Genomic DNA, 17,958 nt, shown 5'->3' on the forward strand with positions numbered 1-17,958 from the left:
TGTGGCCCCTGGATAAGGAACGTGGGATAGTTATAATCCAAGTTATGCTGACATTATATCTGCCAGGCCTCTCCTAGCCACCTACTAGAGGGGAGGCATGTAACCAAGGTAAGAACATACGGGTAAGATGCTACGGCCACTGGGGGCTTGAAAAGAGGTGGGTTTCAATTGTAGGTGCTCTGGTTACCATCTCAGAACTTGTTCACGCCACTAAGCTCCCTTACACAGCCTTCTTCCTAGGTAAAGTAACAATGTTTTAGGTCATTCATCAGAAATTCATGCAACTTCTACTATGAACTATTTGCTGAGCTAGATGAAAATACAAAGCTCTCTCTCCATGCCGTAGAACAGACAAGCTAATAAAAATACGACTTGTCAACAGGAAACAATATTCCCTCGTAGTTAAGGCTTTAGAATGACACTGACCTGGACCCACGTCTCAGTTCTACAATACACTAGTTCTTACACCTTGGACAAGTTACTCAAGCTGTCTAGATTTCAGTTTCCTTAACTATAGTACGAGATTACTTCTGTCTTATGAGGTCTACTGGAGGATTTAAAAGTGCATAGCTGTAGTTCGTTCATTTTCAGTGCCGCACAAAAGTTCACTAAATTTTTTTAACTTTTTTTCCTGTTAATAATCAGTTGAGCTATTTCTACGTTTTTGCCATTACAGTGTTTCTATGAGCATCCTTGTACGTGGATATCCTCATACATACTTGGTACGCTTCTGGAAGAGAGACTTCTAGGGCATATACGTAGGAATTAAAATGCTCAGCTATAGGGTGAATGAACCTTCATCTTTTCCAACTATTTCCAATTCCTTTTCCAAACTTTCCAATTCCTTTAGAAACATAATGCTGAGCTGGAGATTAAAAAAAAAAAAAAAGTCCTGGAACACTACATACACCATGAATAATTTTTATAATGGAATCTATGTTCATATAGATTTAAAACCATTTATGTTTAAAGGCAGGAAATAAGAAACACAAAATTCAGGTCAGGATTCCCTCTCAGTGGAGGAAGGCACAGCCCAGGGAGGAGGGAGGAGGGAGGAGGGAGAAGCTGGAGCACTGGTGAGGCTCCGGCTCTCAAGTCAGCACTGTGGTCTTTTTGTTGTGCTTTAGTTTCTTTGCATAAATTCTTTTCAAAGTATCAAGTAGTCCATTAAAAAGCAAAGGTATTTTTAAGAGCAATTACCACTGCCTGTGTCTGGTACCAGGCAAAGTTCCCCACGGATGGCAGTTACTGCTGTACAATGTGATGAGAGTGAAAGAGATGACAAGACAACAGCGGGAGCTCTGGAGGTGCCGCAGCCAGGCTCCGCAGCGTCCGGGGCTGTGGGAGACGCAGAACCGCAGGAAACGGAGGTGCCCATTGCGGATGGGAGAGGAGGCTGCTCAGAGGCCAGAACCACCAGACTCTGGGCCCTAAAAGGGCAGGATTCCCAACACCAAGAACGCTATCCTGATAACAGGAGCCAAAGGCATAAGTGATAGATTAAAGGAAAAGTGTGTCTTATAGATGACAGTTTTAAGCAATGTTCTTAACAAAGATTATTTTGGCTTAGAAGAATGGGGAGAATGAGAAAAGAAGATGGCCAGGAACAGAGTAAGAATCACCAATTTAAGGACAGGCAGAGAAACTCCCAGAGGTGAATGAGAAGCAAAGGTAAGGAGGGTAGCAGAGAAGTCTGAGGAACTGTTATGCATTTGCTATGTGTCAGGCACTGAGCCAGGGACCCTTCCCTCAAAACTAATACACACACATACGATACATACATATACGTATGCATATATATACACCTGTATACATATATAGTTACATATACCAGCAGAAAAGTACATGTATACACACATATATACACACATTTCTTTTACTAAATTTTCTACTACATTTCTTTTACTAAACCATTTTGAATATAAGTTGCACAAAATCATGTCCCTCCCCTCCTAAATACTTCAATATGCATCTCTGAAGATTAAGAATATTCTCCTAGTTAACCATGCCATTACCATACCTAGAAAAATTAAGACAATTCAATAACACCATCTAATATACAGTCTGCATTCAGATTCACACAAGCGCCCTAAAATAATTTCTATAGTGCTACCCTCTACCGTCCCCAGCCACCAATCACAGTTCACACAGCACATTATTTCTCTTTGGCCTCTTTTGATCTAGAACTGCTCCCGCCCACCCCATCATGTTTGTTTCCTTTTCATGATATTGATTTATTTACAGAGTCTGGGCTGTTGTTTTATAGAATGATCCACGTTCTGAATTTGTCCAATTGTTTATCCATGATTAGCTTTTTGACGAGGTAGGTTGTGTACATCTAACTGAGTCATATTGAGAGGCAATATATCGAATTATCCCGTTGTTGGTAAGTTCAATCATTCAGTGACTGCCAGATGAAAAGGTACCATTTTTTTCTTTGTTATTCTAAATGATCTGTGAGTGATGCTTTTAGATTGGAACATCCTGTTCTCCTACAACCTTTCGCCAAGAGACTTTTCACAAACACTGAAGACTGTTGCCTGAATCAATTATTACACTGAGGTTGAAAACTGTTGACTTTCTAATTCTATCATTCCTTCTACCTTTTCTAGCTGACATTCTTCTACAAAGAAGAGCTTGTCCCTGTCTTCATCCTCCCTTTGTCGTCTGTATTTTTAATATCACTATCAACTCTTGAATGTGGTTTGTTTTTAAAAGTATTTTCATCTATTACTGTCCTTCTTATTGATATCCAAACTGTTGAATTTAGAAGTACCACCAAGTCAGCTCCCATGTCCTTTTTTTTTTCTCCCCCCCCCCCCCCCCCGCCCTTAACACTTCCTCATTGGTCTGAGCACTTCCTTGCTTTTTGCCTGCAAGGTATCAACTCACCTTTCCCTGTGCCTGATTTGAAATCAGTCACTTCCGCAAGGAGCCTTGGTCCCTGTTAGTGGGTGGTGATACTTAGAGACAAGATAATCTCATTGATAATGCAGATTGCTACGCTTCCACCTACAGAGGATTTTTTACTTTTGTCATTTAAAGTTGGAAATGGCTTGAGCAAGTTTATAGCTATTAGGGGATCAGGACTTCAAGACCTACAAATTTTATTGAGAACTTGTGGAGGTTTATGCCTTGAAGGAAAGTAGCCTCTATACTGAGAGAGAGCCTGAAAATACAAAAGAGGAAGGCAACAATGTATAAAGAAAGATTAGAAAGGAAGTCAGTGTAGGCTGCAATTAAAAAAAAAAAACAAAACCCACCATGGAGTAAAATAAAGCTGGTCCTGGTCCCTGCAGGTCATGAGCATGAAATTCAACTCCTGGTACAGACAGGAAGGAGCACTTCTTATCATCAGATTCCGTCCATTCGGACACCACTTCTGAGGCAACAATGAAATGGCATCTAATAGCTCCCATAGGGCATGGCAAGATGTAAGATAGCATCCTCAAAACACATATGAGCGACTCATATTGAAATCCATATGAAAAGTGAAACACTCACAAATGTATTGATCTAAAGAGGACACTTACATTCAACAATGGATCCCATTGGGATGGGCCTCGGACTCATGAAAAGCAAAGGTCTTTCTTTCCATGTGTACTCTGAGCACCATCTATAAGCTGCATAAAAATGCATCTTTCACATTTAAGTCCTACTCATTTTGAAATGAATGTAGTTGCTTCATTGTCATATGCTGTGTTTAATAAAATACAAATTCATTTAAAGCATTTCCCAATTCATAGGTTAGTGTAACAATATATTTTATTGCATCAAAGGTTACTGATTCCTCCAACAGGTAGGAAGTACATAAATTTTAGGCTTTAAAGTGTATGAGAATCACTTCTCTGTAGTGTTTCCACTCCCATCTAAAGTTCTGGATATTTATATTCTTTTCCTTTGGGATATGCAAGCCTCAATCTTGAACAAACATATACCTGGTTGATATTTAAGCTAAGTCAAGTTGTTGGTTCCTCACAAATGAAAATCTGTTCCCCAGCCCCCTGGCAAAAGGACATGCGTTAAGGCCCTAAAAGCCCCAAGATCTGAGGAACTGAGTACTGCACGCCTGATTGAGAAACGCAAACACCATCTCAGTAAAGCAAAAAGAGGTCAGAGGTTCATTTCCTTGCCTCACCCCAGGGAATAGAACCACATATTCCAAAACAATGCTGCAGAAGAACAGGCTGGAAAACATTAAGTCAGGAATCCTAACAGCTCAATCTAAGTCCAGATAGAGAAAGGAATCAGTTCCCCAAACTCTGAAGACAGGAGTTTCACAGCTTTACATCAGTCACATCAAAAATGCAGGCCCGTGTGGACTGCCAAGTAAGTGCATGAAACGCTCTGGACTTCACTCATACTCCCTGCTGCTGAGTGCCGCTTCCTGTGACGAGAACCCAGGGACCATAAGAAGAACGGCCTTCCCCCAGCTTCCCGAGGCAAGCGCTGCTGGGCCAGACTCCCGAGGAGGTTCGGAGCACACTGCAGCCCTGCGTTTCAGTGCAGAAGAACATCAACCTCAAATAAACGTGGGGAAGTAGGGCACACCGTGGGAGCCTGACCCAGGGGAATTCCTGGCCGGCTGAGAGTCCCAGGGACCTCCGATTCGTCTATTGTCAGCTGAGTCACTCCCTGAACCCCCAACGTTTCCTCTGAGTCATACACTGCCAGGCACCAGGTATTTGATTCTTATAGGAATAGAAACCCTATGAGGTAGCAACTACTACCCTCTCACTTTAGAGATGTAAAGACAGAAACATGGAGGCACTCTGTAACTATTCCAATACCACAGCTACTAAGAAACTGAGCCATATTTCTAACCAAGGTCCACTACATCCAACATGCATGCTTTTAACCATTACACTGCACTGTCTGCCCATTATTCCAACAGAGCTGTAAAGAAAGCCCACTTCACATTCCAAGACCTAAGCATGTGAATTACTTAATTGCTGCTGAGTTACTCAACATACAGTTCAGGTTTAGCACCAATGAGAGAGCTGACAAAATTCTATTCCTGTATCAAAATGATACCAAATACAACTACCATTAAGGGGCTATTTCAGTAGTTCTCAACTTGGGAACATCTTAAGAAATGTCTGGAGACATGTTTCCTTGTCTTAAGTCATGGGTGCTGCTGGCACCTAGTGGATAGGGCCAGGGATGCAGCTAAACATCTTACGATGCACCAGACCACTCACCCACAAAGAACTGGAACTCAAAAACATGTCAGTAGTGCCAAGGGTGAGAAACCCTGGGCTATACCGAAGATTGTAGGTGGAAAATCCCTCAAAATCTATCCTGACGATCCAGATGCAGCTCCTGGTACGGAGGCTAGGATGGGTGGCCACTTCCATGGCCCCAGAAGTTTGGCATCTGTGCCACACCTCGCCCTCTCCCCCAGCTCCCGTGATCTGCTTGCATCACCACAAGATGTGAAGACTGACCCGGGATCGAGGAGGCGCTAGTCTTGCACTTTGCTAAGAGTTCTGCTGAAAGTATTTTAAGGGAAGTGGTTGGAATTAAAAGTAAAAAACTAGGTTTGGGCATCATTATCAGCTTACCATCACACTAACTCACCATCCGTTATGGAGTTTCTGTATGCAGTGGTACCCAGAGACTAACTGGAGAAACTGAAGGCATCCACACCTTGCAGACCTTTAACACCTAGATCAAAAAGGACATACTCACAAACTCACACGCACATGTCCACCTTCCCTCAAAAACAATACTGGATAAGTGATGATTCCTAAAAACAATACTCTAGAAAAATGCTGAAGGGCCTGCAATACATGCACATACTCATGAACACAAACAAAACATGCTTGCCCCGAGTTCCCTCAGGAGTAGAGGAGACCTGGCTTGGAGATGAATAGACATAAATTTGAATACTGTCTGGCCACATATTAGCTGCCCAATTCGCCTTTGATGAGTTACTTAACCATTCTCAGCATCAGTTTCCTCATTTGCAAAATGGTGATAACAGTAACTGATTGGCAAGGCTCTATCATGTTACTCAAGAGCTTGGGCAATCCGTGTCCCCCCTGCTGTGCTGTCCTCTCATGTGTCTTGGTGCATATGCCCGATAGCTCTCTCTGCCCAACACTCCCTCCCTCCCCTCTGACCCCCTTCTATGAAATAGACTGGCATGCTTAAAGTGACTTCTCCTTGAACAGGTCTATGACCTAGAAGCAGAGAACTCTGTTGACCCACTCCTAAGGAGTCACAATGTTGGGGAAAAAGAGGCAGGACCAAGAGTGAGGATGCAAGAAATTCTAAAATATTCAACCGACCATAGAATAAGAAAGGCCAGAAGCCTGACGACAGACTTAAGAATTAATTAATACTATTCAATAGCATAAAATATTTTTAAAATATAAAGTATGTTATAAAGTATTGAATAACATAAAATGTTATAAAATATGACTACAAGACTGAATAAGTAGCCCATATATAAATTCTCCTTCTATTCAACCCTTATGACTGTTCTGGAAACCATCTAGGATATCACATATTGGCACCACAAAGAGGGAAAAAAAAAAGTCACACATTACAGCAAGGGAGATAAAAGCAGCAATAATAAGAAAATGGCTTTAGTAAGTTTAGAAATGTACACAATGATTACACACATCTATACTACTTTCTATTGTTAGAAGAATCATCTAGAAACAAATATTTATCTCATATGAAAAGATCTTGGGGCACCTCGGATCAAAGTTTTTGATGTTTGGACTGTAAGGACAGAGAAGGAATTGTCAGACTGTCGTTAGATAAGAACTGAACAAAGAACAGGAAGGAAAATGCTCATCATAGGTGGGTACTGATTAAAGAGTGATTTGAAAGCAATTCATTTTCCAAATACATTTTCTTTATTGAATTTTTTTTTATAAATTTATTTAATTATTTTTGGCTGTGTTGGGTCTTCATTGCTGCGCACCGGCTTTCTCTAGCTGCGGCGAGCCAGGGACTACTCTTCGTTGCGGTGCACAGGCTTCTCATTGCGGTGGCTTCCCTTGTTGCGGAGCACGGGCTCTAGGTACGCAGGCTTCAGTAGTTATGGCTCGCGGGCTCTAGAGCACAGGCTCAGTAGTTGTGGCGCGTGGGCTTAGTTGCTCCGCAGTATGTGGGATCTTCCCGGCCCAGGGCTCGAACCCGTGTCCCCTGCATTGGCAGGTGGATTCTTTAACCACTGCGCCACCAGGGAAGTCCCTCCATATACATTTTTGTTTTCTAATTATGAACTATTTCAAGTACACAAAAGTACAGAAACTAATGTTGGTTAACACCAATACACTTAATCGCCCCGTGTTAACTGATAGTAATATTTAGGCATCATTGTTTCAGAATTTAAGAGGTGAAATACCGCAAATACAACTAAAGTCCAACCACCCTATGGCATCCCTTGCCCCTCCTTCCTTCTCCGGGAGTAAGCAGTTTCCTGAAGTTAGAAGATATCATTCCTGACCAGAACATGCTCAGTACTGACCTGGATCAAATATAATATTCCACCACAGAAAACTAAATCTCTTTATGTTTTGTTTCTAAAGAGAACTTCATGACCTCTTAGGGCTATTCTAGGTAAATATGCTTATTTTTTACCACTGGTTCTCCATAAAATATCAATTTATATTTACAGACTAGAAGGATGAGATTATTATGATGAAATTTATAATGAGTAAATGCTAAGAAAAATCTTAGATTTCAGGCTCCTTTTAATGTAATTTTTTCCTACCTCAAGTCCCAACTACAGCAAAGAAAAATAAGGTTGATTTTTTACCCTCCTCACCAAATATTTATTAAAGTCCCCTACGTACAGTCTTTTAAAAAAAACAAAAAAACAGGGCTTCCCTGGTGGCACAGTGGTTGAGAGTCCGCCTGCCGATGCGGGGGACACGGGTTCGTGCCCCGGTCCGGGAGGGTCCCACATGCCGCGGAGCGGCTGCGCCCGTGGGCCATGGCCGCTGGGCCTGCGCGTCCGGAGCCATTGCTCCGCAACGGGAGAGGCCACAACAGTGAGAGGCCCACGTACAGCAAAAACAAAACAAAACAAAAAAAAAAAACAAAAAACTTGCTCTTCAAGGAGTACTCGTTGGGTTAGCAGCATCAACATTATACCCAGCTCCAGACCTATGGAATCTTGAGTCTTCATTTTAGCAGGAGCCCTGGGAAATATGTATGCGCATTAAAGTCTGAGAAGGGTTGCCTTAAAGAATTTAGAAAGGTGACAACCTAGACCGAGGCAGAACCAGATCCAACCACCATTCTGCCAAACCTATCCTCTTCCTAGCATACAATATAGCTTTCAGATGTTATCTTGGCAAAGTCCATGCAGAAGTAGACCAGTGGTTATCAACCAGGGGCAATCGGGCCTCCCAGAGGACATTTTGTTCACAACTTAGGGAGATGATACTATTGGCCCCTAATAGAAGCCAAGAATGCTGCTGAACATCCTACAATGCAGAGGACAGTCCTCATGACAAATAATTACCTAACCCAGAATGTCAGTGGTACAAAGGTCTAAAAAAAAAACACCAGAAAACAAAAAAAGCCTGCCTATGATTTCCTAGCTAAAAGGGTCAATTGTTAACTTCAGTAATTTAAATGAGCTGATTTGAGCAACCAAACCCATAAAGTGTGTGGGGGGTGGGGAGAAAGAAACCAATAACTAAAAACACTTCATATGCAATCCTCTCAAGTAAAGGGTTTACAGGGTTTACATCACATCAGTAATCGTCAATAGTGACAACCAAAACGAAGTTCAGTAAAGCAACAACAAAAACGCACGTTGAAATACTGCACAATTATACAAGCTGTATTTAAAAGGCAAGTGCACAGCTACGACACATACTTCTTCAATGAAAACATTCTGGCGTTTATTTAACTTAATTAAATCTTCGTTTTTCTCCTACAATACAGGATCATTAGCGAAGAAGCACCTTGGCCACTTCAAGATGACAAGCGCCCACTAGGCTAAATTACTTCACTGAAAGGAAACCTCATATCAGACAAAAATTTTAAAACGTAAGTGAACAAATCCTTTACCGTTATCAAGAGCTTTGTTAATTTCATCAAAATATTACGAAGGAATAACTTCCCTTCTTCAGAGAAAATAGAATTACAGCACACAGAACAGTGGAAGGTGGTCCATTTTAAGAGAAAAATGGGTCACTGTGTGTAATTACACAGAGGATGAGTAATGAACTCAGCATGTTTTTACTAAGATGATTGTATTTCCGGAGCGAGCATCGCCTTGTCTGGTCCTGTATCAACTAAGTTCTGCCCAAAGAGAGAGCCCTGAGGTTATATGCAATACTCTACAACCTGAAAATACGAATGCAGCCCAATCCTGAGACCTAACATTTCACTAGGAACAACAGCGCTCACTATCTGGATTAAAATGAAACTTTGCCATTGATATTCTAGCTGTGCAAGAAAAAGATGAGAGAAAGCAATTCATAGGCTCTTATTACACATTAACGGCTGTCTTTTGGTCTCATAGATCCACTCCACCATTACGTGACCAAAGATCCAAAGTGACGGTTCATATAGACTAAAACGTTTCAAGTCATTTCATTCTCCTTTACCTGGATTTGTGGAACAAGGAAGATTTCCACCTAAGAGAAGCTGAAGCCTTATAATATTTGTTTCTAATTGAAGTATAGCTGATTTACAATGTTGTGTTAATTACTGCTATACCGCAAAGTGATTCAGCTGTATATATATGTATATATATATATACACACATATATATACACACATACACACACACACATTCTTCCTTTATGTGTGTGTGTATATATATATGTATATATATATATATATATATATATATTTCTTTCCCCCCCATTACGGTTTATCTTGAAATCCTTCTTAAATGAAGTCTCAAGAATTCAGGGAGCTGTGCTTATGTTACCTGAAGCCTCAAGGTTAACATAATGACCACTTTCACTATAGAAATTCAGAGGTAATCTCAGAAGCAACGTCCATGGGCAGGGCTGGCTACACTTCCACAAACTGGCTCTACAGAATGTCCCTTATTTCGGTCGATCATCCAGAGGTGCTTTTCCTCCTTCTTTCTCCCCCTTTGCCTGTCTCTTGTCTTTGATGGGCTGGGACAACCTGCTTAGAAATAGTAAATCAGCTGAGAGCCTGGGGCAGGGAATGGAGGGTTGCTGGGCCACATCAAGACATTCTTTCTTTCTGATTTATTTGGTTCTTTTTATTTTTACGTTACCGTATAAAATCAGCATCCATATGTTACTATTTCCTCCATCTGTGAAATGATTTGAAGTTTTAGTAGGTCTCTATCGGGATGTTAAATCACCTCTATACTAAAGACAAGGAGAGGAGACTGGACAGGTGTTACAAGGTCAAAGGAATACATGTCTCTTTTATCAGCTTGTCCTATTTTTCATCTAATGTGTATTCCTGCCTTTTGGTCTCGATATATAACTGGCCTCACTTGCCGCAGACACCTTAAGATAGCCCCTTTTCCACACATCTCTTGATCCAACACTGTAGAAAAGGCTGCCACACTCTGAGTCACCAGGACCAAATATGATAAATTATGTACCTGGAGGTCACAGTGCCCTGCCATCAACACTACTGCTCAAGAAAAACAGACTTAAGAGCGTATTACCACTAAAATTGTCTCGGATTTACCATTAGCTCATTACCTACGTAGAATGAGCCTTTAATTTGCCTCTGCTGTATCCATCCAGACAGCAGCATGAGCGGCAGTGATGCCCTGCTTCTTCCCCCAGTCAACACGTCTCAAACGGAGACTCTGATCTGCCATTGCTTAAAAACAGCCCAAAATAGCAAGAAGACGTTTGGAGGGAAAGACCCAAGCAAGCCTTGAGTACTCATTTCATTTCAGAAGGCAGTCCGGCTCTAGAAGTTTACCTGGGTCAGCTAGCCCCTTCCATCAACCTCAAAGTGAGGAAAGGAGGAGGCATGAGGTGCATGGCAAAGCATATATGCTCAGATTCTTGACCCTCTGAGGAACCAGAGAGCAGAGTTGTGGATCCATGGCATCAGGCTAGATTCAGACATATTGCAGTGCGAAAGGACAACAGTCACGAGATTCTGAGAAAATGTCTTTATACAGGTTTCTAGAAGGAAAGGAAAGAAACGGTGGCTCTCACTAAATCATTTCTGGGAAATTCTTCACTATTACTATACACAGTGGCTTCTATAATTTTTCTATAAAGAGAGAAATTTGGTACTCATTAAATCATTTCTGGAAGTTCTTCACTATTTCAGTATTTAGTTGTATATTATATAGCTAATATTTCTCTCTACTTTAAAATGTACTCACATCTGCTTTTTTAAAAATTCTATATTTTAAACTCCAGTGAATCCAACAATTACTGAATACATACCATGATCCCCGCACCACACTGCCCGAAGGGCTTGTGTCCCCAGCACCAGGACCCCTGGGAGCATTCTCTTGAGCTCTGTGAGACTGGCTCTTAGACTAAGCTGCACCTTACTATCAGGGGACAAGACCAATTATTTACTAAATATAGACTCTTTGCCGCAGTGGACAGTTAAAAATAGAAAACATGGCCCCTTCACTTACCATCTAATATATGAAACAGGCCACAGAGGACCTACAAACAAACCCATTATGATCAGAGCCAAGTGGGCAGGGGATTGGATTTCCTTTCAAAGGAAGTCCAAGGACGGGCAAAATCAATTGCTAGAAATGTCACTAGTTTTGCCATATGCTTGCAGGAAGAGTACACAGAAGCAACATATTCTTTTGGGGGAAACAGCACACAAAGTTTGCATGTGTGATTTTTTTTTTTTTTTTTTTTTTGCAATGTGACTGAATCTCATATTCCACATTTCCAAATTCTACTTTCTCACACTTCCTTAATTTTACTGACACAGCCCTTCACTCACTGTGTATAAAGCACCATGCTTGGCACCAGAAATACAAAGATAAACAAGATACATTCTCTGTCCTCAAGGAACCCACTGTTCTCCACAATGCTTCTTTCCCATGACCCCTGACTAGATGTAAATTTCTTAAGAGCAGGGACTCATGTCTTATATTCCCAGATTGCATTTCATTATTTCACAAATATTTTAATTATCTAATGTTCTAAATGTAATGCTAGGAATACAATGGTAAAAAAAAAAAAAAAAATGACATGGTCTCTCTCCTCTGAAGGAGCTTACAGTAGCAGAGGAAACAAAAAACAAACAGCTAGAGAGACAAGTGCTGTGACAGAAGAAAGGCACAGAACTAGGAGCACACGTACAAGGGACCTCACACCCAATCCACCCCAACCAAGGCTTGGGAGGGCAAAGCTTCCTAAAGAAAGTGGCATCCAAACTGAGGCCTCAAGGATGAAGAGAAGTTAGCCAACCAAGAAGGCAGCAAGAGAGTCTTCCATACAAATACAAGTTTGTGCAAAGGTCCAAGGTGAGAGAAATCCTGGAACCCACGAGGTACAAGGGTTCAGAACAGCAGGAACTCATCACTGGAGGTAGAATTAGTAGGGATCAGACCAAGATGGGACTTCTGGTAGCTCAGGGTTAAAGAGTTAGGACTTTATCCTGAGGGCAAGGACCAACGGACGAAGGGTTAAACAGGATGTTGACATTACAGATAAGATGGGCAGTAGACATTTTCTTAGACGTATCAAATAATCTTTCAAAAGAGTGCTAATCTTCCTTGTGCCATAAATCATCATGTCCAACATCAGTGAAGACTACACAGGATTCTCTAACAAAAGAAGGTTCTGGGTAATACCTAGGGTAGTGTCGTCCAATAAAAATATGATGCAAGCCGCATAGGTAATTTAAAATTTTCCAGTAGCCATATTCTTAAAAAAAAGTAAAATTAAGTGAAATTAAGATTAATAATGTATTTTATTTAATGGGATATTCCTAAAATATTTCAACTATTCTCAATATTAAAAATATTGAGATATTTTACATTATTTTCTGCGTACTAAGTCTGCAAAATTCATTGTGCATTTTCCATCACATCTCAATGTGGACTGACCCCATTTCAAGACCTCTACAGCCACATATGGCTAGTGGCTACCATTTGGACAGTACAGATCTAGAATGTACTTTGGGGAGCATTTCTCAGAATGCTTAAGGTCTTTCTATCATTTTTGTTTTCTAATTTATAAAAATAATGCAAATCAGTTTTTAAATGGGGAAAAACCCCACAGAATATCTCAACTTTTAAAGGTACCCATAATCCTATACCAAAAATACCAGTTATAGTTGGACGTGTATGCTTGTAAGACGTAGTCCTATGTCTAAAATATACATAGGGTAGGCTTTCTAAAAAGTAGGGTCTGTGTCAATAGCTCTTAAACCTAATATGTTAAAGAGCTGTGAATAAAATGAAACAGATTCTCTGTTTTTATAGCTTTATTACCTTTGAGACTATATTTAAATGAGTATTCCTGGAACTTTAGAGTTGTACAGCGACCTTTATCATTTTAGGTAAATGCTGGTCTCCATGATTACCTCAGTTCTCAGACTGTCCTGCTTCTCTAATTTTCCTTTCCTGTCATCTGTCTACTCCATTCTTCCCTTTTCAGAAGGAAGGAAGGGAAGGTGAAAGGGAGGAAGAGACAGGCACCTAAGGAATATACAGCAAAAACTTGGTTTCAAGAACTTGCTGGGCATGGCAAGTTCTTGCCCTTCCCTTATTTCTCGGCAAATGACTCGAAGGTCGTGACTGCCCTTTCGGTGACTATTTCACATCACCTTCCAGGCCTCACCTGCAGAAGTTACCCAATGATGAACGCCACCACTGCCCCACCCGCAGAGGGGTCCTGCCCCCGGAACACCCTCATAACCCAGCAAATCATCCCCGTGCTGTACTTCGTGGTCTTCGTGGCCGGGATCCTCCTCAACGGCGTGTCCGGGTGGATATTCTTCTACGTGCCCAGCTCCAAGAGTTTCATCGTCTATCTCAAAAACATCGTCGTCAGTGACTTCCTGATGAGCCTGACTTTTCCTTTTAAGATCCTGGGAGACTCGGGCCTCGGGCCCTGGCAGCTGAACGTGTTCGTGTGCCGGGTCTCGGCCGTGCTCTTCTACGTCAACATGTACGTCAGCATCATGTTCTTTGGGCTCATCGGCTTTGACAGATACTATAAAATCGTGAAGCCTCTCTTGACTTCGTTCATCCAGTCCGTGAACTACAGCAAGCTCCTGTCGGCGCTGGTGTGGAGCCTCACGCTGCTGCTCGCCATCCCCAACGTGATCCTGACCAACCGGAGCGTCGGGAAGGCCACACCCATTAAATGCATGGACCTGAAGAACGAACTGGGCCTCAAGTGGCACCGAGCCTCCAACTACATCTTTGTAGCCGTCTTCTGGATTGTGTTTCTCTCCTTAGTCGTGTTCTACACTGCTATCACGAGGAAGATCTTTAAGTCCCACCTGAAGTCCAGAAAGAACTCCATCTCGGTCAAGAAGAAATCTAGCCGCAATATATGCAGCGTCATGTTCGTGTTTTTTGTCTGTTTTGTTCCTTACCACGTTGCCAGAATCCCCTACACTCGGAGCCAGACGGAGACCCATTACAGCTGCCAGTCAAAAGAAATCCTGCTCTATGTGAAAGAATTCTCTCTGCTGTTGTCAGCTGCAAACGTATGCCTGGACCCCATTATTTATTTCTTTCTGTGCCATCCATTTAGAGAAGTCTTACGTAAGAAACTGCATATCCCATTAAAAGCTCAGCATGACTCAGAAGCTTCCAAAACCAAAAGGGGAAATGTAACACAAGAAAGCACAGATACTGTGTGAATTCCCACCTCCTTTCGAATAAAGTCTGTGCATGCATATTGTAATCTTCAATTACATAATACAGGCAAATGAAGAAGAAGCATGTCCACGATAATAAGTGTCATCTCTAGGCACTACTATTCAATGTAGTACAATAATAAAACTAAAATGTAAGTTTCCATGCTTGTTTTTGTACCATCAAAGAAAAGATAATACATTATTTAATCTTATCCCACCAAAACAGAAGGTTTACGTTTATAATCAATAGTCTGGTCAGTTAATACAGCACGTTAGATAGCAATAAGGAAGACAGGAAGTAATCAAGACAATTCACAGGGGCATCTTCCTCCTTCTAAACACAAGAATTAAGTTGGCATATTATGCAATTCTTTTCAACAGGGTCATTAAAGACCAGCTTAAAAGCAGACACGGTCTGATAAAGGATTAGAGGCCTGTTTGTAGTGAAAAAGTCAAGTCTTCTCTGATTTGAAGAAGCAGGATAAGCAGACACCCAAAAAATGACTTAAGAAATCCCCCACGGATTTATTGCATGGCATTTCAAAAGAAAGCAGATATAAACTCTGTACATTGCAGCACAAAAATGTAATCTTTCTCTGATAGCATTTTGAGGATGATGTAAGATAAATCTTAAATACGTTTTATATGAAGATTAGCTAAGCCACTTAATGAGCCTAGTGTTCTGGTGCTAGAATATGTTTAAGTAAACTCTACAGAGGGAATCTAGATAGTGGCGTAAGTTGCCAGAAACTTCCCCTGTTCAATGGTATGGGAAAAAAATCTAGGATGTCTGAGAAAAGACATATGCACACAAATACCCCCAGCTGGCAACACACTTTATTCCCTAGGAGCAGAGAAAAGCAGTTTTCTTAGAAAGCAACTGGACCTGATAAAAAGAAAATCCAAAATTTGCAATAATGAGTGAGAAATTACACATAAAATGAAAATTTACACATCATATTTTCTGAAAAACAAATTCCATATGTGCAGATATGGGATATGGTTGCTGGCTTCTGAGTCATCAAAGCTCAGTTCTTTCTCTGCTATTAACTGGCTGGAAGACATTTAACCCATCTTTCAAATGCTCTTCTGAAACATTTTTGTAAGTCATGTTTTCATATATATGTATATATGTGTGTATATATATATGTGTGTGTGTGTGTGTGTGTGTACTTCAAGCCTTACCATATATGTACTAATAAAAAATAATTTTAATAGTGTCAAGTTTTTTCTTAAGTCAAGATACCAAAAAACACTACCAGATTTACTCATAGTCAAGACATGGGTGGTTTCTTTAGTACACTCGATTACAAATGCTAATAGAATACAAAGAAAGAAGGCATAGGAGTACCCAGGAAGGAGTTGCAAAGAGTATTTTTGAAATTCTATTTGCCACTGACTTTTCAAAACAAGTATTTCATATGTTCTTAGGACCTCATCAGATTTCAGGCAAAACTGAGAAAACACATTTTAAACTGAGGAAGAGCTGAGAAGATTTTCACACTCTGTATCCACCTTCCACCCTCATGAAAACTCTCTGCTCCCAACTCTGGGTCAAATATCCTCTCCCAAAAAGAACAAAATCACAAACCTATGATAAACGTGCCTGGCAAAACTAAGCTTGCTATAGCATTTGTTTGGCTAAATATATTTGCAAAAGAAAGTGGCTGTGTTTATTCACAGTTTCCATTGGTCAGGACAAATTAGTAAATGCTGGTGTTTTATATGTCCCCTACTGGGCCAGAGGAGAAACTGAAATTATAAAAGAAGATGAGAAGCACCAAGTTTTGCCTTTGTAACCACTGTGCCAAAGCAAATCAGAAATATGAAAGGCAATATTTTTCAGGAAACAACATGCAATGCAAATAAGGATATCGTGAAGCAAGAGTTGAATAACAGCTACTGCATATCAGAACTTTTAAGGTAAAAGACCTGTACTTGGAAAACTGTAAGACATTGAAGACAACACACACAAATGGAAAGATGTAGGCTGCTCACAAATTGGAAGAATTAATATTGTTAAAATGACCATACTACCCAAGGTAGTCTACCAAGGGTTCAATGCAATCCCTATCAAAATACCAATGGAATTTTTCACAGAACTAGAACAAATAATTCTAAAGTTTGTATGAAAACACAAAAGACTCCAAAAAGCCAAAATAATCTTGAAAAAGAAGAGCAAAGCTGGAGGTATCACACTCCCTGATTTCAAACTATACAGCAAAGTACAGTCATTTGATTACTACAGTAATCAAAACAGGATGGTACTGGCACAAAAACAGACACATAGGTCAGTGCAATAGAATAGAGTGCCCATGCTTACACAATCAATTAATCTACAACAAAGGAGGTAAGAATATACAATGGAGAAAAGACAGCCTCTTTAATCAATGGTGTTGAGAAAACTGGGCAGCTATATGCAAAAGAATGAAACTGGACTACCTTCTCACACCATATATAACAATAAACTCAAATGGATAAAACGCTTAAGACCAGAAAGCATAAAACTCCTAGAAGAAAACACAGGCAGTCAGTACAGTCTTTGACACTGGCTGTAGCAATATCTTTTTGGATGTGTCTCCTTAGGCAAGGGAAACAAAAGGAAAAATAAACAAATGGAACTACAGCAAACTAAACAGCTTTTGCAGAGCAAAGGAAACCAAAAACAAAGCAAAAAGGCCACCTACTGAATGGGAGAAGAGATTTGCAAATGACACATCTGATAAGGTGTTAATGTCCAAAATGTAAAAAAACTCACAGAACTCAACATCAAAAAAGCAAACAACCCTACTGAAAAAATGGGTAGAAGACCTGAATAGACATTTTTCCAAAGACATACAGATGGCCAACAGACACATGAATAGATGCCCAATATCACGAATCATCAGGAAAATGCAAATCAAAACCATAATAAGATACCACCTCACACTGGTCAGAACAGTTATCACCAAAAAGAAAAGAAATAAAAGGGCTAGAGCGGATGTGGAGAAAAGGGAACCTTTATGCACTATCGGTGGTAATGTAAATTGGTAAGGCCACTATGGAAAACAGTATGGAGGTTCCTCAAAAAATTAAAAATAGAACTATCAGCAATTCTACCTGTGGGAATTTTCCCCTAAAAAATAAAAAAAAACTTATTCGAAAAGATATATGCATCCCTATGTTCATTGT

At 40.6% G+C, this 17,958-nt stretch overlaps 2 protein-coding genes across 4 annotated transcripts in view; one reads left to right on the top strand and one right to left on the bottom strand.

Moving 5' to 3' along the window:
* P2RY14 (purinergic receptor P2Y14) overlaps positions 1-16,329 on the top strand; it is a 59,471-nt gene extending 43,142 nt beyond the window's left edge. For both annotated transcript variants that reach the window (XM_082839062.1, XM_082839063.1), the window contains exons 2-3: positions 8,917-9,021; positions 13,751-16,329. In XM_082839062.1, the coding sequence (XP_082695188.1) occupies positions 13,774-14,790 (1,017 nt within the window). In that variant the 5' untranslated portion in view covers positions 8,917-9,021; positions 13,751-13,773 and the 3' untranslated portion in view covers positions 14,791-16,329. The remainder of the gene's footprint in view (positions 1-8,916; positions 9,022-13,750) is intronic.
* The window catches only part of MED12L (mediator complex subunit 12L), a 326,301-nt gene that overhangs the window by 191,212 nt on the left and 117,131 nt on the right, over positions 1-17,958 (bottom strand). The window lies entirely within an intron of this gene.

This window comes from Leucopleurus acutus (assembly GCF_964270905.1).
Source record: "Leucopleurus acutus genome assembly, chromosome: 5".
NCBI lineage: Eukaryota > Metazoa > Chordata > Mammalia > Artiodactyla > Delphinidae > Leucopleurus > Leucopleurus acutus.